The sequence below is a fragment of the Neolamprologus brichardi genome, chromosome 17 (genome assembly GCF_056152115.1).
Source record: "Neolamprologus brichardi isolate AB-2024 chromosome 17, ASM5615211v1, whole genome shotgun sequence".
Taxonomy (NCBI): domain Eukaryota; kingdom Metazoa; phylum Chordata; class Actinopteri; order Cichliformes; family Cichlidae; genus Neolamprologus; species Neolamprologus brichardi.
The window spans coordinates 25935341-25960779 of NC_142120.1; the positions used below are offsets into that span (position 1 = coordinate 25935341).

Genomic DNA, 25439 nt, shown 5'->3' on the forward strand with positions numbered 1-25439 from the left:
TGCTTTTTTGTTTATTTTTTTTATAGCTTTTTTTTTATTATTATTATTTAAGACTTTTCCCCTTTTTTCTTGCTATCAATGCTTTTGGCACTACATACTTAGGGTGACATGTTAGATTGTTTTTAAAACAAACATCTATTCAAAGCCTTCATCTTGTGGCAAGCAAAGTATGAATAAAGCTAATAAAAATAAAGGTTTACATTTGTCCTCCTTACTTTACACATAAAATAAAAACACTTTTTTGGACCCCCTCAAAAACGGGGGTATTAAAATATTTGACATTTGTATCACAAATCAATGTAATGACACAAAAAGTAAAACTTAAAAACTGTACAAAAATGATAAAATTCATTTTAAAAATTGTCTTGTGATCAAATGATGCTTTATGCGTTGTTTTACTGACCATAAGCCTGATTAAAAAAAGATGCCAGTTTACTTCTTCTGTTGGATGAAATTCAGATTCACTGGATGCCGGACATGAGGGACCAGTGGGAAGTTGGGATTCGGATGCATCATAGCACCTAAACAAAGAGAAAAGAAATCCCTTAGAAAAAAAATGTCTCTTTTCCAAAAGTAATAAAAAAAGCATTGCTGTTCATCATATCTAACCTTGGGCCACAAAGGGTTTACCATGCTGGTAGCCTCCGTTGCCCTGCTGGATGAAGTTCTGGGGCATTCTGTAGGGCCAGGATGGAGACAGTGTGTACTGAGGGGTTTTATTGTGCTCCCATAACCGAGAGCCTTGGCTCACAGCTACAAATGAAGCCGGGTGGCCAGACTCTGTAGACAAAGGGGAAAAAAAATCTTTCTGTAACTGTCAAAAAGAGACAATCGGTACCAGTAAGAATTTTAATCCTAGTGGAGATTTTGCAAATCAAATGGTGTTCTGTGGGTGCGGCACCCATAAGGTAGTAATCAGGATTAGACTGGATTAGATTAGATATGCCACAGGGAACTGCCGAAGGGTCAACACTGAAAATGCTGACTACTTGCATACATTTGATTTATTTACAAATAAAATCATCAAAACTTGTGAAATGCTTATGACTATTATAATATCATAGAAAAAAAAAAAAAAAACAACTAAATACAAACTAAAACAGCTAAATGTATGAAACTGACACTGACAAGCCTCAGAGCTCGGGTAGACTGCCGCTCCTGTGAACCTCGTTCTTTTCACTAACATTTTTAAATTGTCAGGGTCAAGAAACAATCCTCAGTCTCATGCACAATCTTTTTGACAACTGCAAACTCATGAGGGTTTGGTAACATTTCCTCTACATTTGCACCATTTTCTTTAGCCTCTCCTAGCTGTGATTGAGATCTGCAGTTTCCTAAGACATGCACAACCTAAATCCGAAACGTCATCCTGGAACAAAAACTCCAGATTTACTTCTGAATGAAAGAATTCCTTGATTTTCTCTGTAAAGAAAGTGCAGACTCTAAAGCAGCTATACCTGAGCACTAGAGTCAGGTGATGGTGTAATAAAATAAGAAATGGTTTGATGCTTTTATTTAAAGATAAAGATAGAGACAGAATCCCACACAGACAGATGGTGTCCCCAAATCACCCAGTGAATACCTGACTTGACTACAGTGCCATTGCCCATGAGTGACCCAGGTTGTGCCAAGTGGTTGTGCCAGTGTCCTTCCCGTCCTGGCCCGGTGATGCCCAGCTGTCTCCCCGCCGGCTGGGCGAAGATTATGCTGGGGTCATTCAGATTCATGGGGCTGGGGTTTCCACCTGTACCTGTGGGACTCCCGTTCCCAGATGCTGAACGCAGGGCAAATTTCATGCCAGGTGGAGAGGGGGCAGTGGGAGAGGACGAGGTGAGGACTGGTCCATGGATAGGCCAGGAGGTGGAGGGAAGGTGGACTGGGTGAGTAGACTGCCCCTGGGACTGGTGTGACTGGTGTTGGTGGGTGGGAAGAAGTCCCAGTGCAGTGAGTGCACCTGGGTGATACTGGCCTGGGTGGGAGGTAGGAAAGCTAAGGAGAGAGAGCGGGACCTGGGGATGTGCAGACTGCTTGTGGGGACCAGCAGAATTGGTCTTAGTGTGGGAGGGCTGAGTAGAACTGGAGTGGGTGGAACTTGGGGGGACAGCAGTGGCCTGTGGTGAGTAGGGTGGAGTCTGACGACTATCAGACTATTAGGAAGAAAGGGGGAAAAAAAAGGAAGAAGTTAAAAATCAGCAATCTGAACAAGTGATGTGCAAATAAGTTCTAATTTTATTTGTTCGTGATTTTTGGATTTAGATATAAAAGTGACAACTCTTTAGACCATGTTTTCTTAAATTCATTCATAAATCACACTAACTACAATCTTTTTTATTTTTATGGCAAAATATAATCATTGGGATTTCTCCTTTAAACTGCCTTGATTCAACTTTTATTGTGATTTGGCGCTGTATAAATGAAACTGAACTGAATATGCCCAGTAAACTTATTTTCTGTTAATTATTTGCATCTCTTTCCAGAAGCATGCACTTAATTTTCAGTTGTTTAAGTGAGAGAAGATCCTATGACCTACAGTAGTTTGAGAGACATTGCAAAGTTTAATAACTTCCTTCATTAGGAAAAATAAAACTACACTAAAGAAGAGCTGATTACATGTTGTTACATGCTGCCATTTATAGTTCTCAGAACTGGAATTGGTACCAAAAAAAAAAAAAAAAAAGAAAATCACATCTCAGTGTTGAATATGCATCACTTATGAACTTCTGTCACATCTGTGGTAGCCAGTGTCAGTGATTATTTTGAAAGCGTAGTGTGGAAGGTTAACTGTTGTGCTTACACATTCTGAGGCCTGTCTGGTCCTTCCAGGACAGTCTGCAGCTGTCTGGGGAATAGGGATGGACTGAGAGCTCACTATAGTTCGCACCATGTGAGAAGCTGTAAAAGAATAAAAAGCCATATAAGCTATCTTTGAGTTCCCACTGCAGAGAATATCTGATGTGTCCCACATCTGATAATTATAACTCAAAATCAACAATTGTTAGGGCACTTACATACATTGATATTTAAGATTTTAAAGAGACTCATAATAAGGTTGGGCGATATGTAAAAATCTCCCAAGTCACAATTGCCATTCCAATAACCAATGATATTCACGCAGGTGACTTTTTTGATGGGCAGAGCAATCACGCACACACTGATTAGCACGTTTAGAATTTATACATTTATACATTTTTTGGAGGGAATGCATTTACCTTCTTTATATGTTTGTTTCAATATTAACCCTTTAAGACCTACCATAGAACCAAGTCCGCCCGAGCTTATTGTTATATTTTTACATGCTGTAGTCCCATTTTGGGGAGTATTTCAAGTTGCTATACATCAATACAACTGTTATATCCCAAGATTTTATAAATGTATGCATTAAGTCCATAGTAACTGCATAAATTGCAAAAAAGTGCAATAAACTACAAAAAAATGGAAAATCATTTTTGTTTTGTTTTTTTAACACATATTTCTAGTTACAGAAATGTCAGAGGTATATACCTCAAAACTGTAAATACAAAAAAGTTGCACAAAATAGTTTCCAACCAAAGAAAATGTATTTTGAGTGTCTTCATAGTGTTATTTCTGCCATACACCAATTTTTATATACGGCATGAAAAACAAAAATAAATATTATTATGCAAATTTGCAAAAAAAAAAAACAAAAAAAACAGCATGTGCCGCAAAATAAACTTTTTCCAACAGTGCAACTTGAGTTCTAAGCATCTCAGAAACTATACAGAAAAGAATAAAGTCAAACATGACTTTTAAAAACACCATTATAGGCTTTTAAAGGCCCTGAAGGTAAAAACTATGTTTCCCACGAAATATGACATTACTTCCGGTTTTGGCAGGCAATGGCAGACATGCGATAGTTTGCGCTGATGTCTATTCCAACGTAGAAAGTGCTATGAACAGCTGATCGGCAAAGCTTGTTTCTGGAATACTGTAATGTATATGGAATATTTTTGCAAAGCTATATGTGGAAGAAAACCGTGACTTAGGACAAGCTGAATGCGTAAGAAGTATGTACAACTCCTCCGGTTTCCTATGCAAAAAAAATTATTGCGCTAGCTTATGTTGTAGCAATTCTACCGGGACTTAAAAGTAGTTACGCAAAACGGAAACACCATCCTGACAAATATTCATTTTCATACACAACTTCAAAGGGAAAAAAAAGAAGCTTTTTTTTGTGCTGACCTGGTGCTCCGGCAGCTCTTTGTTTGAGGTGACGATATTCAGGGCAGTCTCGCCGTACATGCCCCATGTCCCCACACTGGAAGCAACGTCGATCCTTTGGCTCTCGTTCCTCCTCTTTGATGTCCTCATCTTTCTCATTTTCCTTCTTTTTTATTCTGACAAAAAAAAAAAAAAAATCATGTCACCACAAGAAGGTATGGAAAACATGCCAGATTTAGTACAAGTCAAATAAAAACAACTTTGACTGAAAATATATATCTGAAGTTTGATAGTTGAAATTAATTTACGTCCAGTGCACTGACTTCGTACTTTAACATCCATGGCTGGTTGATTGGGGCCTAACATTTTTCTATTCAAAGTTATGATATTATATTCTGTACTGTACAGTGCTGTGCAAAAGCCTTGAGCCACCGCTCTCTTCTTTACATTTTGTTGTCAGTGAGCCTGCCTTTCTTGTAAGGTATCCTGAACAATGGTCTCCACGCTTCCTGAAGGTCTTTCAAAGGTTTTAGGACAATGGCTGCTTTGTGACTCATCTTTGGTCCTGTCCTTGTACCTGACCATTTTCAGAGAAATGTTTTTTAGTATGTTAAGCCCCTTTCTCAGTCAACAGTTAAAAAGAAGCTTAAAGCAACGGAAGAACCAGTGTGATGTCTACACATAACAGATGACGGACAAGAACCAATTTTAAATTGTACCTTTGGGTACTTTGGTAATACTGGCCTGTCCCAAAACACAGCATTAGTTCCCATTTGTTTACTTTAACCTACAAAAATATACCAAAGTTAACACAGTTTGACAACCACAAATACAATGTTTGCACCAACAAGGTGAATCCCAGCATGCTGTTAGCCAAAAACTTGGCATATGCTTGGGTGTGCAATGTACCCATTAGAAAAAACTTGAGGAAACTGGACAAGTAGAGAACAAAAGAAGTTGCTTACCACTCTTTTGTTTATAAAAAAAAAACAAAAAAAAAAACAAAAAAAAAAAAACCTGCAATTTTCCTGAGAGATACAACTGGCCATTCTCTTGATTATTCTATTGCTCATGGAAATCTCATGAGAAATGGTCTCAGTGGATGGGTGGCTGTCAAGATCACATTCTTTTGGACAGTTCCCTCCACAGCTTGAGTTGTATTTTTTAAGATGTGAGAGAAAACAACTGAGAGAAGTTCTTTGTATTTGAGCATATTTATTTTTTTCTCTGAAATCTAGCCAACTGAGAGATAAATCTCTGTGACTTAAGAGGGGACCACCTGCGTCTCTTTGGACAGTCCTTCATGTAGTGTCCAATCTTTCCGCAGATCCTGCAGCACCGGTCATTAGGAGCCAATTCACCATCTGTCAGCACCTTAGAGTCAAAAAAGTATTCCTGCAACAGAACAGAACACATTCGAAAGACAAAACACCATTAGGCTGGGATACACAGCAGACAGCAGTCAAAGTCTGAACATTCAACTGTGTTACATGAATGACCTACCACTTCAGTGCCCGGGACGGGATAAAAGGGAGTTCCAAACAGCTTTCTCCCATTTATAAATGCCTTCATGATGAAGTTTGTCACTGATGGAGGAATGAGAGGCAGCATAAGTAACAGGGCATTTTCACAGTTTCAAAGCAAGCTTCTGCAGACATACCCAGGCCCAGAGCAGTTCTGAATCGATTTACATAGAATCCTGACATTTGTCTACATATTTCCCCTTCATAACAACTGTACGGTAGGTTATTGGTTTATTTTTAACATTCGTTTGGATGGAGTGTGGCCACTTTGACAAGTGTCCTGACACTGTAGGTGGCACTATTTGCTACGGCTCATTTTCACTAAACGCACAGTGGATTCACAAGTAACAACTTTATATAAGCACTAATGTTGAGACTTCAGGACCAGAAAGCAATGGCTGACATCACAATGACAAAACTTATGTTTCACATATAGTCTATGGTTTTGGTGCCCATTAAATTTGTTTTCAACAATGGACGGGAATCAGAATAGCATTCTGCCTGATCTGCTGATGTGCAACCATGGATGATCTGATATCCTCGTGTCGGTGTTGTTCCCACATCATCATAATAAATGTTGTTCCAGGTTCAACATTGCAAGTGACCAATCACATTGTTGTGACGTCCCCCTTTTGTGCCTTTGAAAAATACCGCCTTAAAAAAATCTACTTCACTTGCGAGAAGAGAAACCGCTTCTGTCCGCCGATCCAGGAACTTAATTCTTTGAATTTCAGGATACTTTTCTTTAATAAACGGTAAGCATTATACATATTGTCCTTACAGAGGCGGTTTCTCTTCTCGCAAGTGAAGTAGATTTTTTGAAGGCGTTTGTTTTTTTCAAGGTCGCGGATGACGTCAGGAGAAGGTGATTGGTCACTTGCAATGTTGAACCTGGAACAACATTATTTATGATGACGAGGGAACAACACCAACAAGAGGATATCAGATCGTCCTGCAACCACACATGCTGCTACACTGTGATTGTGTGTGTATTTACATTACTATCATAACCTGACAGGACCTGGTGTTTTGATCTAGTCTCTAAACCATCACAATTTGTCCTTTTTCAGAGTTGCTCAGGTTCTTCTGTTCATTTTCAAGCATCAAAGTACAATGACTTCAACAGGTGAACAACTGTAAGTGTGGGTGCAGGTGCACAAATATTCAACCAGCCTCATCCTCTGGGCTAATCTACAATGGAAATGAAAAGCTGCAAGCAACGTGTACACGGTGTACATATTAGAGCATTGGTGTCCAAAGACTGTTGCTGACTGTTGCCTGCTTTTACAGGCAACAACTGCAGAAGGGGAGACTAACTGAAAAAAATGCTGCTAAGATCCACATAAAAGATAATAAGAGGATGAGAATGATGTAGAGGGTGAGCCTTTATAGCACAAGGTAAGACTGGCTACTCGGTTATTTCAAAGTTGCTTGAACCCAGTAGGAGGCTAAACTGACACGAAAAAAGGAAATAAAACCCAAGAATTGTCTAAGATTGTTCAACCACCAAAATTACGCCATAACTTGACAGAGGTTTTAGGAAACTTTATCATAACCAAAGACAAGTTTTCAAACTCTACAGAATGCATCAATAAGATATTTTTGTATCGGGTATGGCAGGCACTTACTTTTACGAGAAACTCCAGCACCGAGGTTATGATTCAAATCAAAGGGATCTAAGAAGAAGAGCATATCAGTGGGATGAAAACAACTGTGAGTCTGGAAGCAAATCAAGCTTACGGAGATGCAGAGCCATGTGAGAACCTTCAATAGCGATGCATTTGCTGGTCCACTGCTTTTCAAACGTGGTGAGGCGTTTCCTTTGACGAATGCTGATCACGTGCTCTTTGAAGTCAAACTCTTCAGTGTAAAAGCGTAGAAGTCCCAGCCACAGCTCTCCCACAGACTCTGTGTTCTGCTGATTCTCTAAGTGATGACGACGCTGTGAGAACAGAGGAAACTAATTCCAGAGTCATTACAAGACAAACTGTACTTGCCGCTTTTTTTTGTGTGTGTTGTTTAATTAGATTTGACTTATTATTCGATATATGTGGTTTTTTACACCCCAGGGAACGCTGAGACTAAAGTTAACTTAGGTATTGCTTTTAAATGATTTTCCTAAATAATTGCCATAAGACATTTTAACGCGGTTGCTAAGCTGCAAAACTCTTTTGTTTTTTGTTTTTCCAACTCACCAGATCCTCAAGGTCATCAAAAAAGAAAGCGTTCCAGCCATCTACCAACCGCTGAGGAACAGTATTCCCATCAAAGATCTAAAAAGACATCACACATCATTTAGAACTATTTACTTCATGAAATTCAACGCAAACATTTTTTTTTTTTTAAAAAGCCTCTTTAAGTTTCAGGCACAGCACTTGACTGAGTTAATCAGTGGTAAATACCTCCTGCAGGACAGGAATGACAGGTGGCTGCCTCTGCTGCAGAAAGTAAAGCACCATCAGGATGTAAGCATAAGAAGAGAGGCTCCCTCTGGAAGCGTCACCGATGTCACAGCGCTGTGAGGACAAAAAGTGGGTTAGCTACAGGAAGAGACGACACTCGTGGTGAAGGCTTTTTGTAAGAGGGCACACTAAATCATGTTATAGATCTTATATTTTCTGTTGCATTTTCTTCCTTGTAAAACAGATTTGATTTCAACGTTAAATAAAGGTAAATAAAAACACACTAACATACACGTGTTATGCTTTCAGTGAGATTTCCAATTTTTTTTGGGAAGAAAAACATTTGCATCTGCTATCATTTGTTGTAAAACCCGTTCCCAATTTCAAGTGCAGACATCAGAAGAATAAGCTCACGTATGTTTGAAAACATGCAGGTGGATATGCGTTTATTTGTATACTGAGCATCATTGTATACATACCATCTTTTATATAACTGCACTTTAATATTCTTTTTTTTTTTTGGTTTTGTTTATGCACTGGTCTCAATGCTGATGAGTCTTTATACAGCTTCCATTTACTTGCTGTGTTGGTTCTGTTACTCCCACTGGTATGGGGTGGGAGATCACTTGCAAATACTGAATTTGTGCTTCTTTGAAAACACCCAAGAAGGATCGTAGATCACTGAATACTCAGCCTGAGTACTCTGGTTACAAACCCAGATTGTCAATTTTCACATACCTTTGCAAAGACCTTCATTGTGTATCCCAGAAACTGCACACGTGGATCCAGAGCCGCATATGTAGCTAGCATCCTGGTGTTGTGTTGAGCCTAGAAAGAAGAATCCTCCAAATTAATTTATAATGCAACATATTTGACAATATAAAACATCTCTTATAACATTACATGACAACAGTCATAATGAAGGCATCTTCCACTCACCAGTGTGTTATAAAGGCTGATATCCCCCTCCAAACCACTCTGTTTGTGTTCAAACTTCACTATAGGCACTTTAGCTGTGGTGATAGGTAAGATGTTCCTCAAACCTGAGATGATGGAAATTATGAGATTAAAGTCAGTTTTTCCACACAGACAGGAGTCTCCTACATAATTATTCAGGGGGAAATAATAGGAACACTTTAACTGACCTGTATGCTTCTTGAGCACTTTTGCAAGGCCTTCAATGATTTCTTTGCAGTTCAGCTTCTGTTCAGACAGATCCAAAAAAATTAATTAAACACTGATCATATCAAATAATGATCATGTGTTTATTCAGGTGAGTGCATCTGAATGTTTTGTCTGCTAACCTCTGCAGTTTCGTGGCCCTCCAGAGTCATGCAGATGTCAAGGTCACTGTCACGGAATCCAAAGCCATTTTTGGAAGATCCAAACAAGCAAAGCTGGGCTTTTTCTATGGAAACATGGACGTTTTAAAAAGAAAACCAAAAAGTTTTAAAGTGTTCTCACAGTAATGTTGTACTCTCTAAACTCATTTCTATCAATTCTACTAAATCTGCTAATACTCATTAAGTTCATGGAACTCAACAGTTGCTTCACATTGAATGTATTCCTCAGTATATTGTGTCTTGTCAACTGCTCGACAGCTTTTAACTTAAATTGTGCAAAACACACTGTAACACTACACAGCAAAGTTACCAAGGAAATGGAGAGAAATATTTGAGACTTTTGTTTGCAGTAGATTGTTTCAGGCTCACCATTGTATTCCTTTCTTATAAACCTCTCCAGGCTAGCAAGGATCTGCTCCCTCCTCTGCTGTTCAGCATGTGTAGGTGACAATTCAACTACCACAGCAGATCAGACACACACACACACACACACACACACACACACACACACACACACACACACACACACACACACACACACACACACACACACACACACACACACACACACACACACACACACACACACACACACACACACACACACACACACACACACACACACACACACACACAGAAAGAAACAATGATGCCTTAATTATTGAAGTTTTTTCTTTTTTAACAACTGCTGAAATACTGGTTTCAGACTGCACAATATGAGAATCATTTGCTTTTGATGCTATTTGTTTTCTCGTAAAGAATTTTTATGAAGGAAAGGAATTTTTGATATTTTTCTTAAGCTTTGTAGAGTCTTTACATTTTGATCACATATAATCATAAGGTATTTGCCAGCTGCCCACCATATACTGAAGGGAAGATGGGTTTTTATTTTACTCAAAGATAATGGCTATACAAGCAAAATGATTCCTTGCAGGAAAATGCTAAAGTGAAACAAGTTAGAAGTGCAATGTTACATACAGTAACATAGTTTGCAGAGGCCATCGAGGATCTCTCTGAAGCGGTCATTCATAGGGGGCAGAGGCTTCAGCTCGATTTTCTTAAAGTCTTCAGGGCACTCGTCCTTCAGGTGACCATCTCGTTTGCAAATGCTGCATACGACAGTTGGAGGCTGGAACAGGAAAATTAACGATGTCCGGGAACAGCTTTAATGTTATGTAACAGTTCCGAATGTCACATATTGCAAAGCTTGAAAATATTTCCTTATGTTTGCTTTAATGTGTCCAAATACTGAAGCAAGTCATATTGTCGCAATCTTAAAAATACTTGAAACTGCCAATGCTACCCCTCAGCCTCTAAGTAGACACACCTACGTTATCAACTTCAAAATCCTACATTGTAATAACTTGAGAACAAGGCATTCACATGATTTTCAAATAAATAAACCAATTCAAAACTACTGACCCACCAACTCATCCATCCACCCATCCATTCATTCACTTTCTTATCCTATTCTGAAGCTTTCCCAGCTGTCAAAGGGAAAGAGGTGGGGTACAACCTGGACAGGTCTCAGGTCTACCACAAGGCTAACACTGAGACAGACAACCGCTCACACTCTCATTCACAATCACTAATTAACTTAGCATGCATGTGTTAACACAAATAAACAAAGCTACAGGGAGAACACGCAAACCACACAGTTATGTAGCATGAGCAGCTAAGATGATGCTTCTTCTATACTACAGCAACAAGTTTAATGGATCTCTATTATAAACAGGTCAGAAGCCTTATCTCAAACTACATTACATACAAAATGTTGTGCCTTGCTAAGGCATTTACAAATATTTATCCAATGGATGGATGACATTAATTACTATTTACCTTTCCACAAGTGAAAATCATCTTGTCAAACACATAGTGCAGATCATCTGGTGCAACAGGCCCGTCATCGTCTGAAACTCCGTTATCCTCCTCTTCCTCTTCTTCTTCCTTGTCACTGTCCAGCAGGCCATTGGGGGAGAAGGAAGGTGTGTTTCCCTCACTCAGAAGCATGTCCATGAGGCGGGTGTCTAAAGTTCTCTTATTTCTTTCTTTGGATGGATCTGAACCATCTTCATCATCACTGTCAGGCTCTTCATCCTCCTTTGAGCCCTGGTGCCCTCTTTGAACACTCTGGCTTTTTTCTGCTTTGATGTTATTCTCATCCTTGTTCGTAGATGAAGGCTCTTTCTTCCCAGCTTCTTCCAATTTTACACCCTGTGCCCTTGCTTTCTTCTTTGTTTGGTGTCCTCCAGTGCCCTTTTTCTGAGGGCAAGCAAAGTATTTGTAAGCTGTTCTGAAACGCTCTTGGATGTACTCAAAGACCATCTGGCTGTTCAAGCTTCGAGCAACGTTCCTCTTCAAGGCAAACGGATCTAGAAACATAAGAATGAATGAATTTCTCAATTTCTCTATGCTTGGAAAGTGAGTTTTGCAATAGAACTATCTCTTACCTTCGATAGCAAGCCTGCGGCGAGGCCAGTTCTTCACTTCCCTAGAGAGGAGGTCCTTTAAGCGGATGCTGATGATATATTCTTCAAGTGCAAATTCCAGTGTGTAGAAACGCAAAAGCTCCAACCATAACTGGCCCAGCGCAACATCTTTACCCACGTTGAAGGTTAGGCGGATCTTTAGGTGAAAGCAGCTATGGTTAGTGCAAAACCCAGGGGCAAAAGCGAGAGTATCAACAATGTCACTGAGTTAGGTGAAACAAATCTTACCAAGCCCTCTGAGTTAGGGGCATCATTGCGGTGTTGAGGTTTGGCCCTGCCTTCTCCCCTGGCCTCGTTTCTGTTCTCTCCCCGTCCTTCGGTAGAGGTCGGAGGTCTATGCTCCCACTGGACATACATGTCCATTGTAATTCCAGTCAAATGATATTCATCCACATGTTTGACATCAAAGCCTTCAATCTGCAGGAGAAAAGCAAAGCCAAACATAACAGAGAGTAGAAGCAAAGTAAAACAGTTAGCAAAAAGATCACTAGCTTGTTTTTAAGAGCCAGTTTAACCCGTAGAATCTGATATCACAGCTATATTTTTACTAATATTTACTACTGTCGTACTTTTGATACATTGCAAAGAAGGTCCAAAGGCAGAAGCCTGACTGAAAATCAGTGGTCTTATGGAGCGATGAATCTGATTTTTAAATTTGTGATTCAAATCATTGTCAACACGGGAGTGTCTACAGTAAAACACAGCGGAGGCCCCGCCATGATTTGTGGTTGCATTCCAGCTAGTAGTGTTTGAATTTTGTCAAAACTAATGGAATTATGAACACTAAAAATACTGTCAGATTTCAGTACCATCTGGAAATGTTTGGCAACAATTTAATTTTCAGCATGATAATGACACCAAAAACCAATGCAGTCAATTCAAACAGATAGAAAAATACATAATGGAAAACTGCCAGTCATGGAATGTCCCCTACAGAGCCAGATCCCAACATTATTGAGGTGCTGTGGGATCATAACAGGTAACAAAACAAAGCAAGCTTCTCTTAGAATGTTTTCACGCCGGTTTGGTCAGTTTAAGGCTACGTCCACACTAGCCCGGATAGATTTGAAAACGGCGTTTTCGCCTGAAAACGCTCCGCGTCCACACTAGCGTTTTTTCCATCGTTTTCACAGGGTTGTGCATCCACATTGAAACGGCCCAAAACGCTTACGTTCCAGTACTGCGCATGCGCGAAAGCGAGTGAGAATTAAAGAATTTGAAGAAAAGCTATCTGGAGCATGTACAAACTGATATTAATCATTTTTAGGGCTGTCAAAATTGAGAGCAATGAAAACAACTGCTGTATAATGCCATCCGCTATCTTTGTTTAATTGGTCACATGCGTCATCGTTTTAGAAAGTCTGCGTTTTCGAGTCTCCACACTGCGGCGGGACAGCTCCGTTTTGAAATGTATGCGTTTTCGAGAGCGTTTTCAAAACGCTGCGTTTTTCCTTGAGGAAAACGCCGTATCAGTGTGGACAGGAGGCCAAAACGAAGAGGAAACGATGCGTTTTCAAACGAAAACACATTAGTGTGGACGTAGCCTAAATCAAACCCTGTTCATTTTCCCCTTGGTGTGGTTTATTTGTTTAGGTGTAAACACAGTAATCACACTTGGGTGTCGACCAAAGCAACCGAACAGAGACACTTTAGAGGGGGTGATCTCACTACGGTTCCAAATGAACTCGAGTGGTGTGTTTGTGGCGTGAAAGTGACCCCAGCCCGAGCAAAGAAAGTGTCCTGTAGCAAAATATGCTGTTTATTCTCAATGTGGGAAAGTGCTCTGCACTATAAATGTAAAAGCTCTGTAAGGGCTTGCAACTAGCTGTGAAATGAATGTAAATTCTCACTTTTCTCACAGAGCACTTTCTTCCTGTATTACTTTTATTGCTCCCACCCCAGATACATCTGCCTAATAAGCAGACTGACACATTTTGATTGGCTCAGAGTTCACTTGAATTTTTCTCTATGTGAAAACAAACCAAACCATTGTAAACCTGTAGTTTTTCCCCAAACTCATCACCTAATTCAGACAGAGGAACTATAGGGTTTTTTTAATGTTGTATATTTGCACATTTTAATAAATCACTATACCTTTTTACCATTTCCTAGCAAAATATAAAGAAATAAAAGGTGGCCTAAAACTTTTGCACAGTACTGTATGTCTAAATCGCCAAAAAACACTTTAAGGCTGCAAAGCTGCCATATTTCTGCTTTGCAGCCTTAAAAGATCACCTAACTGCAGATTAAATGTATATTTTTCTAGCCTGCCATGCCACTTCTCACTCTAGATTGTTAGCTGCCCAGTTTTGGAAACATGAGCTATAGAGATGATGTGCTTAAAGCATCAAAAATACTTTTAAAATATTCATAAGCAAGATCCATTCCAAGAAATGTTTTTCCGTTTACACCAAACGATCCACAAACAGTTTGGTTTGACGGGTATATAAGAACTACTCTTCTTCCTGTCTAAGGAGCTTGAAAAGTAAAATGTCTGGCCTTCAAGTTTCCTTGAAGAGGTTTCACCTCTTATTTGAGAAGCTTCTTTACTTTTAGAACTGAAGAAGCTTCTCGGATGATTCAGTCATGTTTACTTGAACTGAAATAATCAGCGAGTGAATGTGAGTTTTGAGAGAGGCCCATAATGCACTACAGCAAAGGAAAGGACCAATATACTCTGATTATGTTGTTTTTCCTAATGATTGAATGCCAGATCAAATTAAAATTTGACAGATTACAACTTAAGTGTGAAAAAGCTATAAAATCTCTGTATGTTACTCAATGTCATTATAGCAGGTGTGCATCATTAGTGTGGCATTACTTGTTTAACCAGCACAACAAGTAGCTCCGTCACTCACATAGAGAAGCTACTGCCACTAGAATTGACACCTTCTCATATCCTGTTCTGCAGGGGATGTTTCTAGACCTTACACTATTAAAAAGCAATGAATCTCAGTGAGCAACCTGTGTCATCCACATTTGTAACCACATGGTAAAACTGCAACAAGTCTCATAAAACCTATTTTATTTGTTTTATTTATCTTTTTAAAAACTAACAGGAAAAAAGATCTGCTAAACATTTCATAAACAGTGAGTTTATCATTACCTTCTGATAAATGCATAGGTATAATATAGGTAGGCATCTTTAAAGAAAACTAATGATTTACAGCATCAGAAGAGTTTTCGTTATTACACATGCAGAGCATACAGCATAGTGCACAAAAAGTCTGATGAGATAATCTAAGCAACAACACAGGATATTTTTAGTGTTGTACTTTTGCATCAATGTGTCCATTTGTGACAAGAATGATATAATTTTCCATCAACGTCTTGTATTTACACCTAGTTTCCAAATAGAGACTCGAGCCATGTGGGATTGTTTTTTTTAAACCAAACTATCCTGAAGACACACAGACAGAAAATGTGGGTCATTTTGTCCATTAGATGCTCAGACACTGTCAACATTACACTGTCTGGGCCCTGCTACCACTAGTAAAAACTTTGACAAGATGTGAAAGTGTCATATGATGTCAAAATTTGTTGTTGCTCTAGTAACACTATGCGTTTGTGTTCTCTAATGTGTAACCTTACTTGCAAGTTGCACTTGCAGAGTGCAAACAGTGGATGGAAATTGTTGATGTGGTTACATGGTGGGTTTACCGCTTACCACAGCGGGTTAAAAAACTGAACCCAAGACTGAACATTTTTCAGTTTTAATTAGCGGTGCAACGGATCAAAAATCTCACGGTTCGGTTCGGATCACGGTTTTAAGTCACGGATCGGATCAATTTTCAGATCAGCAAAAAAGAAAAAAAGACAAAATTTTAACAGTTACTTATTAACTTTTTAAGTATTTTTTGCCTATTAAAAACATTCAACTCAAGACTTATTCCACGCAATTATATAAAAACTAATTAAGGTGCAATATAGGGTAGTACAGGGCTTTATATTTACCACTCCGCTGTGATATAATGAGCAGTCACGTAGCTTTCCGTTGACCTGGAGGTCCACCCGTTTGTAGGGTGGACTTTTCCTGCTCATACATGCCTGGGTACGATCCTGTCACTGAAGTGGACGCGCAACGGGATATCATAGCGTGGGGCTCAAGCACGTTCATCATAGTTTAAACCCCTTGTTTTGCACAAGGGAGTACAGCCTCCCGTCTGCAGCTAAACACCCCAGTAGCTTTTGTAATAGCTTTAGCCCGGTCGGATTGGGCAGCAAAAGGCTGCTTAAATGCCGCAAACTCCTCTGCTCCTCCACTTGGACTGCTAGGGCTGACCATAACTATCGCTTGACAGACTGACCCAGCGCACCATACACACACTTTTTTTCCTTCTTTTTCGAATCTTCGGAATAACATGTGTGCCGAACCGTGGAGTGGGATCGGTTTGGATTACGGATCAACCGTGATCCGTTGCACCACTAGTTTTAATATATTACACTACTGTACAGGCTCCTGAAGCATTACACAGTTAAGTTACTTTAGTTATTCTTAAACTAAAAGGTTAAGCAGTTATATGTTTACTTAAGATTTCCACTGAAAATCTATTACTTCTAGGCTGGAGGGAGAGCCTTCAGTTTTCAGGCCCCTCTTCTGTGGAATCAGCTTCCAGTTTGGATTCGGGAGACAGACACTATCTCTACTTTTAAGATTAGGTTTAAAACTTTCCTTTTTGCTAAAGCATATAGTTAGGGCTGGATCAGGTGACCCTGAATCCTCCCTTAGTTATGTTGCAACAGGCATAGGCTGCTGGGAGATTCCCATGATGCATTGAGTTTCTCCTTTTCAGTCACCCTTTTCACTCACTATGTGTCAATAGACCTCTCTGCATTGAATCGTACTTGTTATTAATCTTTGTCTCTCTTCCACAGCATGTCTTCTATCCTGTCTTCCTTCTCTCACCCCAACCGGTCACAGAAGATGGCCGCCCCTCCCTGAGCCTGGTTCTGTCGGAGGTTTCTTCCTGTTAAAAGGGAGTTTTTCCTTCCCACTGTTGCCAAAGTGCTTGCTTATAGGGGGTCATTTGATTGTTGGGTTTTTCTCTGTATGTATTATTGTAGGGTCTACCTTACAATGTAAAGCGCCTTGAGGCAACTGTTGTTGTGATTTGGCGCTATATAAATAAAATTGAATTGAACTGAATTAAAAAAACGCTACGGTGGTTACCTTTGTGTTTATATTTGAGGTATGCTGTGTCACTTGGTATAATATTGCATCACTACTACTGCACTATAATGCTGATGCTACTGCATCAATACATTTCACACTTTGAAATAGGTAAAGTGTCATTAACGACAGTAACTCACTGAAGATGGTAAATGCCCTTCATTCACTTGTACTTATAACTGCTGCTGCTCGGAAGCTTTATGCTCCAATCATTGTTCTGTATTTTTTTTCCTATACTCTCAAAAATCTCATTGTCGCAAACTTTATGGAAATACTCTCAGAAATCTCAGATACAATTTTGAGACTATATCTCCCAACCCTATTCCAGGTTCTAAAATATAAAGAAAGGGATTTAAAAATAATTTTGTTTAAGGTTGGTTATTTGCCAAGGAGCACAGATACAGAGTGGCCCTTTCTCAGTAACTTACCCAGGGGCCCAGGTAGACAGGGAGGATAGGGTCTTTTCTCTGCTGCAGGAAGAAGATCACCATGAGGGCAAAGGAGTATGAAGGGATGCCACCTTCAGCCTGGCAGTCAATGTGACACAACTGTGTGGATAAATACATAAAAGAAAAAAAAATCTATTTTAGCTTTCAGCGAAACATCAAAGCAAAAATTTTAATTTTGGTCCAAACAATACATCAACAGATCATCTGTGTTTGCCATTTGGGCATATAAGTTTTATATTTGTACACAAATGAGGTTGAAAATAACTCTTTTAACAAGAGATTTTAAAAAAAACAACAACAAAAAAAAACAAAAAACAAAAAAACCACTTCCATTACATCATCATTATTTCTGGTCCGTCAGTTTTCATATCCAAAACATCCACTATATCCTTTGTGTCATTTCATAAACACATTAATTATCAACTATCATGACACAAAGATACTTTTGCAACATGCTGAGAACTAAACAAATGACACATGTATTAGGTGTATGCATTCTGAGTGTCAGAAACAGGCTTACCCTCGCCCAGTAGCGGAAGGCCAACACCAATGAAATCAGTCTGGGCTCCAGTTTAGACAGGGCTGCCAGATGATTGGTCGTAAGACAAGCAACATCATTTCCTGCACTCACTTTACACATCAGACCACTGTGAAGAAACAGAGGTGGGGGAAGATGACAATTAGCTGGACCAAATTCTAACTGTCATAATGTCTCACTGGCTCATGATCTGAAAGAGGTCACATTAAAAAACAAAAAACAATACCAGACTGCAGGCCTCAGTGATTTCCCACACACAGGCTTTATATAGGTAGGGCACTTGATACATTTTGATAATTCACAACTTACTTTAGAATTTTCATATTTATTTTTGTAATATATACAGTGGACATAAACAGTGTATACATTTTTCCCATTTTTAATGTGACCTAGAAGCCTTTACAATTCAACTGAAAAACAAAGTTGTTAGGAAAAAATATATTCAAAAAATTAAGCTTGTTCCGTAAGTGTCCACATCCTTAAACTAATACTGTGATAAATCAAAAGGTGTTACAACAGACTTCCTGGGAACATGCCTGCCATCAATTAAGAGACTCTGATTAACCCCAAATAGAGGTCAGCTGCTGTCCTAATCTTCACTGTTTTCTGCTACAGCAGAAGTCATGGTTTGCCAAGAGCCTAAAAAGCATCAAAGTCTAGCGGTCGAAAGGTATTAGTCAGTTTTTTGTTTTTTAAAAAACACTTAAAAAGGCATTAGATATATCATATACATCAAAGTGGATAAAAGCAAACAAAAAACTGGTTACAGCTTACAAAGAAATGCATCAACTCTCCAAAAGGCATAAGAGAAAATGTGTTCCAATCTGATAAAAACAAAAGCTGAACTTTCTGACCACAATTCTGAAAGGTAAGTGTGGGTGGGAGGAATGGAAAAACTTCTATCAAAAGTGCACCACAGGCACGGTGAAGCATTGCTTATGATTTGGGATTGCTTTTATTTACCTACAGCTGTGCTTAAAAGCCAGGTACCAATTCTGCCAAGGAGAACAGTCAAATATAGAGTCAAAATTATCTCAGATGCTTGTTGATGACTACCAAAACCATCTGGTCAAGGTGCAACTTGATAAACCGACATTTATCTAAATGTTACTGGGCTGGATGTATATAAAGTGCTGATCCAAAGTTTAGGACCACTTGAAAAATAGCAAGCAAAAAAAAAAAAGTCATTTACTGCATGGTTGGATCTTAACAAGGTTCCAAGTAGACCCTTAACATTCAACTAGAAGAAATGGAAGTGAGCAAAACATTTATTTTTTAAGCCTCCTAGGACCTGGCATCCACATATGTGGACAACACATTTTGGGTTGTCTAGACCAAAATACCTTTTTTTTTTTTTCTACAAGGGCCTGATAACCACTTACGAGGACATTATACTGCTGTTCTATCAAAATTTAAAACGAATGTGGCTCTCATTTTTCTCAGAAACATAAAATTAGGTAAAAAAAAATAAAATCTCGTAATTCTTTGGGACCTGATGAATGTAAAAACAATCAGCCCAAATATCAAAGAAAAATTAAAAATGCAAGCCATGAAAAAGTTCAGGTCTTAGGAGATTAAAACAATGCTTGAACTGAAACAGGATGTTTTACAGCTGTTCAAGTTTAGGACCACACCTCCAAAAAACCTGTGATTCTCCTGGAAGAAGTCCCTTGTCCTGCGGGCATTGTGTACTGTAGCATTGTCCTGTTGAAAAACCCAGTCGTAACCACACAGAGGAGGGCCCTCAGTCACGAAAGATGCTCTCTGAAACATCTGGACATAGCCAACAGCCGTTTGACATTCCTGCACCTCCAGAACCCTCAATTGCTCCACTGAAGGAAAAGGCATCCCATTCCATTATGGCCCCCCCTCCACTGTGGTGCATAGAAAACATTGCAAGTGGGATCCATCAGACCATGAAGGTTAATTTTTTTTTTCCTCATCAAACACTTAAACTTTCTTCCACCTTTAAACATTCTATGTTTGGTGCTCTCTTGGAAAGTCCAAATGGCCAGTTCTGTGGCGTTCAAGGAGACGAGGCCTCTGAAGACATTGTTTTTGAAGCCCTTCAGTCTCAGATGCCGTCTGATAGTTATGGGGCTGCAGTCAGCACCAGTAACGCTGGTGCCGGCTGCAGCCCCAGTAACGCCGATCGAGGATCGTCCAGTTTCTTCAAGGACAGCCAACAGGATCGTCAGGCTCACTGCTGGTGAAATTTTTGTTCCATAATCCTCAGGATAATTTAAGAAATTCCAAATGACTGTTTTATTGAGCCCCACCTCAGCAGCGATGGCGTGCTGTGAAAGACCCTGCTTATGCAGTTCAACAACCCGACCACATTAGAAAAGTGGAAAATATTTTTTGTCTTTGCCATCAGTGACTACCTGACAGAAAATGACAATGACTCCATATTTTTGCACAGATTTGGCCATTTAAAGGCATGTGGTCCTAAACTTTTGATCAGGTGTAAAACGGCCTTTTTTAGTTTGAGCGTTTTCAATAAATTGCATGTCTAAAAATTGTTTTATCTCTCTCCCATTTCTTCTTGTTGCATGTTGGAGCTCTACTTGGAACCTTGATAAGATCCAACCATGCAAAATATGATTTGCCATTTTTCAGGTAGTCTTAAACTTTTGATCGGGACTGTATTTAAGCCTGTGTGTATAATTTTGATCTTATTGTGGATTGTAGAAAATTCAAAATCAATTTAAACTTTTGCACCGAATTCTTGAACTAGATTGTTTAAGTTATTTCAAACCTTTACTTAAAATTAAATTACCTTACATTTAACTTATTCTCTGTCACTGAAGATAATGCTGTGTCATAGACATACAACATGGAGGGACAAAAAGAGATCCTGCTAATGCTCACCTGCTAACATCCCGACAGAACACGATAGGTACTTTGGCATGGAAGTCTGACTCCACCTCAGAAAACTCGGCTAGGGAGAAAACAATCAATTACTGTTTGTTTTGTTTTTTTAAATGATGGGTTTTAGCCAAATTGAAAACAAAAAATGCAGATGGGGGAGAAAAAAAAAAACCCGAAACAGCGTTCAGCTAATCTGGAGTTATATACAGCCTAATAACAAGCACATCAACTTAAGATAAAATGCAACTGAGAAAACTTACGACTGTTTTTGAGGATTTCCAGCACCTGAATTAAGACTTCAGGTTGTGTCATCTGAACAGACATAAGAAAAGGTCACTGCTGTCATTGTGCTTTTGTGTTAAGAGTAAATGGATTGCAAACTATTAGCAGCAGACTTACTGAGGGAGGGTAGGTGACATCAATGTTGATATCACTTGTCTTGAAGGCAAAACGGGTAAGACACGAACCATAGAGACGGAGCGAACAAGCTGGAAACCAAAGAATCAACGTCAGACAGAATAACTCTCACAGAAAGACTGCCAACTGTCAATAAAGATAAAATCAAGGAATTGACTGGATGCGATCACATCATACAACCTGTGAGGTGTTTCTGTATAATGATCTCCATCCTGCTGACCACTGTCTTTCGAATCTCAAAGTCTTCCTCTGATATCCCTTGCTGCCTGGCAGTTTCTAGGACAGCGGCATTGACAGCCCACAGCTGAGCAGTAGAAGGAGGTGGCAGGGCACGCAGCTCGTTTTCCTCTTGTTTCTCCTAACATGTCACAAGCAGAATGTGTAAACTATTTTAAAATCTTCCTATCAGTCCACTCAGATAAACACTAGCATATCACAAGTACTTACCATTGTGTTTTTTTTGTGTCTCTTTTCCTTGATGTGTTTGTGTGCTCCTTGAATGTTCTCAATGTGCACAGAGCACAGCTTGCATATGTACTGGTAATTTGGGTACTCAGGGGACTGCTGTAAGAACAAAGACATAGGCAATCAATTTATGTTATCTACATGTGGGGGATTTGTTATTTGGATCCTCCAGCTTATAATTAAACAGTGGATCTCACCTTGCCATGCTGGGTGGAGTTTTTTTTTTTTTTTTTTTTTTTTTAAAAGTGCCCAGTACAAAAAAAACAAAAACACACATTCTGAAAATGACTCAAAGTAACAGAAGAATGAAATAGCGAAAATTAGGAAGAACAGATCCTCTGTTATACATCCTGTTTAAAAACTGAATGTTCATATCAAACATTATCAGGGCTTCATAAAAATAAGCTCAGCTTATGTAGAGGAAATTCCCATCAGCCAAAACCTTCCAACTGCTCTAGAATCTGTTTCAGGCAGTCTTTGCTAAGTATGACCTTAGAGACATTTTGGGTTTGTTTTGTTTTTTAAAGAGGAGCAGCCAATTAGATGAACTAAGGGGCTTCACCATGGTCCAAATGGTAGAAAAATACGATAATGTGTCCAGTTTAAACTGAGTTCAATCTTGAGAGTTTACTCAGACTTTTCTGTTAGAATGAGCCTTTTAGTCTTTTTTTCCCCATTTATATGAGACAGAAATGATTAGCCATTAATGATCAGTGCATTAATGTTTAATTAGAACGATCACATTTAGGTTAGCACCAAAAATGAAAATGAGATTTAACACATGATCTGCCTGTGTGCTACTATTTTTTCCCATGTTTAATTTAACTAGACCATTAGATAATTATTATAGTACAGTAGCAATCTGCTTTATAGCTAAATTGTAAGCTGATTTATTCCAATGCAAAGGCAAGACCTTACTGCCAAAATGTCCTCAAGCTTTAGTTAACCCTTTATTATTTACAGAAGAGCCATTCCATTTGGATATTTTCATTTGTGCTGCTGTTTATGAAAATAAGTGTATCATAAAAATACATGTATCTCAAAACTAAAGTTATGAACACATTCAAATTAAGATGTGGCTTTTTAAAATTTTTATACATGTGGAATAAATGCAAATAAAAAGAAATTATTGCACTGTCTAGCAATTTAGCTACTCTGGACCTATTACATACATATTATTAAAATTTGGTATACAAAGGTTATACTGAGTGGTTTTCTCACTTTCAGCAGTCGGTAGATGTAGTCTCTGCGGAGACGCTCCTCTGCCTGTCGGAGGCCCAGCTGTTGCTCTGTGAGAGGTCCTTCCTCCACAGTGGGCCTCACCTCTGGGCCCTCTTGCACAGACTGATGCATCAGTGTTGCGGCTTTCAACACTAAAAAACAGCAAACACAAAGCACTTTACTGGAGCTCTATTTGATGAAGAAGACTTCTTCATTTCAGGAAAAATGCTTTACAACCCACCTTGGGATTTTTCTTTTGCCAGGGCTCTAGTAGAGCTCCTAGCCTGCTCTGTAAGCCCTTTGTCAGGGGTAACAGGCACTACAGAAGAGCTGCTCTCCTTGTTTGCTGAGGGGCTGCTGTCTGCAGAAAGAGATGTTCTGGACTCAGAAGCCTGTGGCACCAGGTGCTGCTGTAAGCTTGCCCCTTTTCCTTTGCCTCTCTCCCCAGAACCCGTTCTTCCAGTCAGCCTACTCAATCTGGATGGCCGACCTCTTCTCTTGTCCTGGGGAGTATCTGTAGAAGTCTTGCCTTGCCCACGACTAACCTGGCTGCCTATATTATGTTCATCCTTGGCAGTCGTGCTGTTTTCTTTGCTGCGGCTTGCAGACTTATGACCCTCTCTCTGCACAAGAGTCTCTTTATTTGATTTCTCAGTGGATAAAGCTTTAGCTCCTCTGAGCTGAGACTGTTTGACTGGCTTTACTGGACTTAAGGACTCATCCATCCCTTTTTTCTTCTGCTCTTATTCCTGGTGGAGTCAACACCACACTGAAGATGGCCAGGGAGGCAGGCCACCCAAAGTCTAGGAAAAGAAGAAGAAATAAATTGTATCTGCAGTGAAATAATGTGTTGTGCATTGTTTTAGCAATTCAGGTGAAGCTGACTAGCCGAATGCATATGTAAACTTTAAATGAGTAACTCAGAGAAAAATCTTTAGTTCATAATTGCTAGTTTATTGTTTATTTAAAACTTTTTTTTTTTTTTTTTTTTACAATAACAGATTTTTTTCCCTTTATTTTTTAAATGAGTTGACTTTGACACATTAAAAAGGTGAATAACCAAGTTATAAATAAATAAGGAAGTGTTGAGTTAATTTTGGGTCAGATCTTTACCTTTTACTCTTTTGTTTAAAGGATTTATCATTGTTTAAAAGTAATAAAGATGGGTGGGGTGGGGGCGTTACAGAGCGACTTTAACTTTGTCTTTAGAGTTCAAACAGATCATTTTTATTCTGCATTGTCCACGCTGAACACAGAAAATCCCAGAGCCAAGTTACCAAGTGACCACATCAACAAGTTTTTATGAAATCAAACTAAAATATCTTGGTGTGAGAACACTAAACAAAAACTATGACAGGTATGCACATACAGTACAATTTATAAAGCTCGTTTGTAATATTCTCAGTTAAAACATAAATCGTTTAGCACAGAGATCCACACTGCTGCTAATGATCATTTTCATTCTTCATAAAGCAACAGATCAATTTGTCTATAAAATGGCGAAAGTAATCAAACAAAATTAAGCATCGTAGTTCCAACGTAATCAAACTAGCGTTTTTAGATCAAACACAAATGCCAAATAGACAGTTTACCACCCTGATTGCTTTTCCCCCAGGTCTGTTCCTGGAAATCCACCTCCTCTATCGCAGTTGGAGATTAATTTCGTTTTACAGTAAACCACAGGTTAGGGGTTGCAGACATTACTACTCATTGGGGCTTCCGTGTGTTTCAGTTTAGAGAAAAACAAACTTAAACACAACACCGAAAGCTAACACACACAGTTAGCTAAACTTCCGAGCAACAAATAAGGGAGGGGGATGCCATCACGCAGAGAAAATTGTGCGTTAAAATAGAATTAACTTAAAAAGCTTACCATTAAAGCTTAAATGTACCGTCTTACGTTATGGGAATGCTTCACGCTTACTTCCTGGGGTTGCTTTGCTCTGCAGAGTACGTTGTTAGCCCTCTCCGTAATGTTACTGAGGTTAGCTGCGATGCCCGGTCGTCCGCCTGAGCTAGCTACGGGAAATAAATAATACTGGTACTCACTTACTACACAGCAGCAAGTCATAAAAAACACAAAGGAGACGCTTAAACCGTTGCAACACAACAGAGCACGCACTGACTTACTTTCGAACTCTTAAGTTGATTCGAAATTATTGTTTAGCTATCTCCATGGTTCTGGTCTACATAATGTTTTCAAATCCCACGGCCCTGGTCAAAACAGCAAGCATTGACGCCATGTTAATACATTACCCCGCTGCATTGTGGGAGTGCCAGTGATGATGAAGAGGGGCGTGTTTCGTGCCGCGTTCATGTACTACCAGGAAGGTCCTTGCTTTGTATACAACACCTTGCTTTGTATACAACAC

The 25439-nt window shown here is 39.2% G+C and overlaps 1 protein-coding gene across 4 annotated transcripts; it reads right to left on the reverse strand.

The window, feature by feature from the left end:
- On the reverse strand, positions 1–25335 carry tut4 (terminal uridylyl transferase 4). 4 transcript variants are annotated; one of them, XM_006803635.3, is made up of 31 exons: positions 25198–25335; positions 24941–25086; positions 23309–23870; positions 23068–23219; positions 21829–21945; positions 21562–21739; positions 21364–21452; positions 21225–21276; positions 20965–21034; positions 18076–18202; positions 17535–17654; positions 12165–12353; positions 11898–12072; positions 11287–11819; positions 10426–10576; positions 9817–9903; positions 9409–9512; positions 9250–9307; positions 9044–9147; positions 8843–8932; positions 8105–8218; positions 7898–7975; positions 7467–7644; positions 7331–7378; positions 5683–5765; positions 5459–5574; positions 4201–4355; positions 2795–2892; positions 1583–2147; positions 610–780; positions 1–521 (listed from the first exon to the last, which is right to left on the reverse strand). In XM_006803635.3, the coding sequence occupies exons 3-31, from the start codon at positions 23790–23792 to the stop codon at positions 433–435; spliced, it is 4575 nt and encodes a 1524-aa protein (XP_006803698.2). In that variant the 5' UTR covers positions 23793–23870; positions 24941–25086; positions 25198–25335; the 3' UTR covers positions 1–432. The 4 variants fall into 4 exon arrangements, with proteins under 4 accessions (XP_006803698.2, XP_087686450.1, XP_087686449.1 ...); XM_087830324.1 differs by having other exon boundaries at positions 24992–25319; XM_087830323.1 differs by having other exon boundaries at positions 24941–25319.
- Positions 25336–25439: the final 104 nt, after the last annotated feature.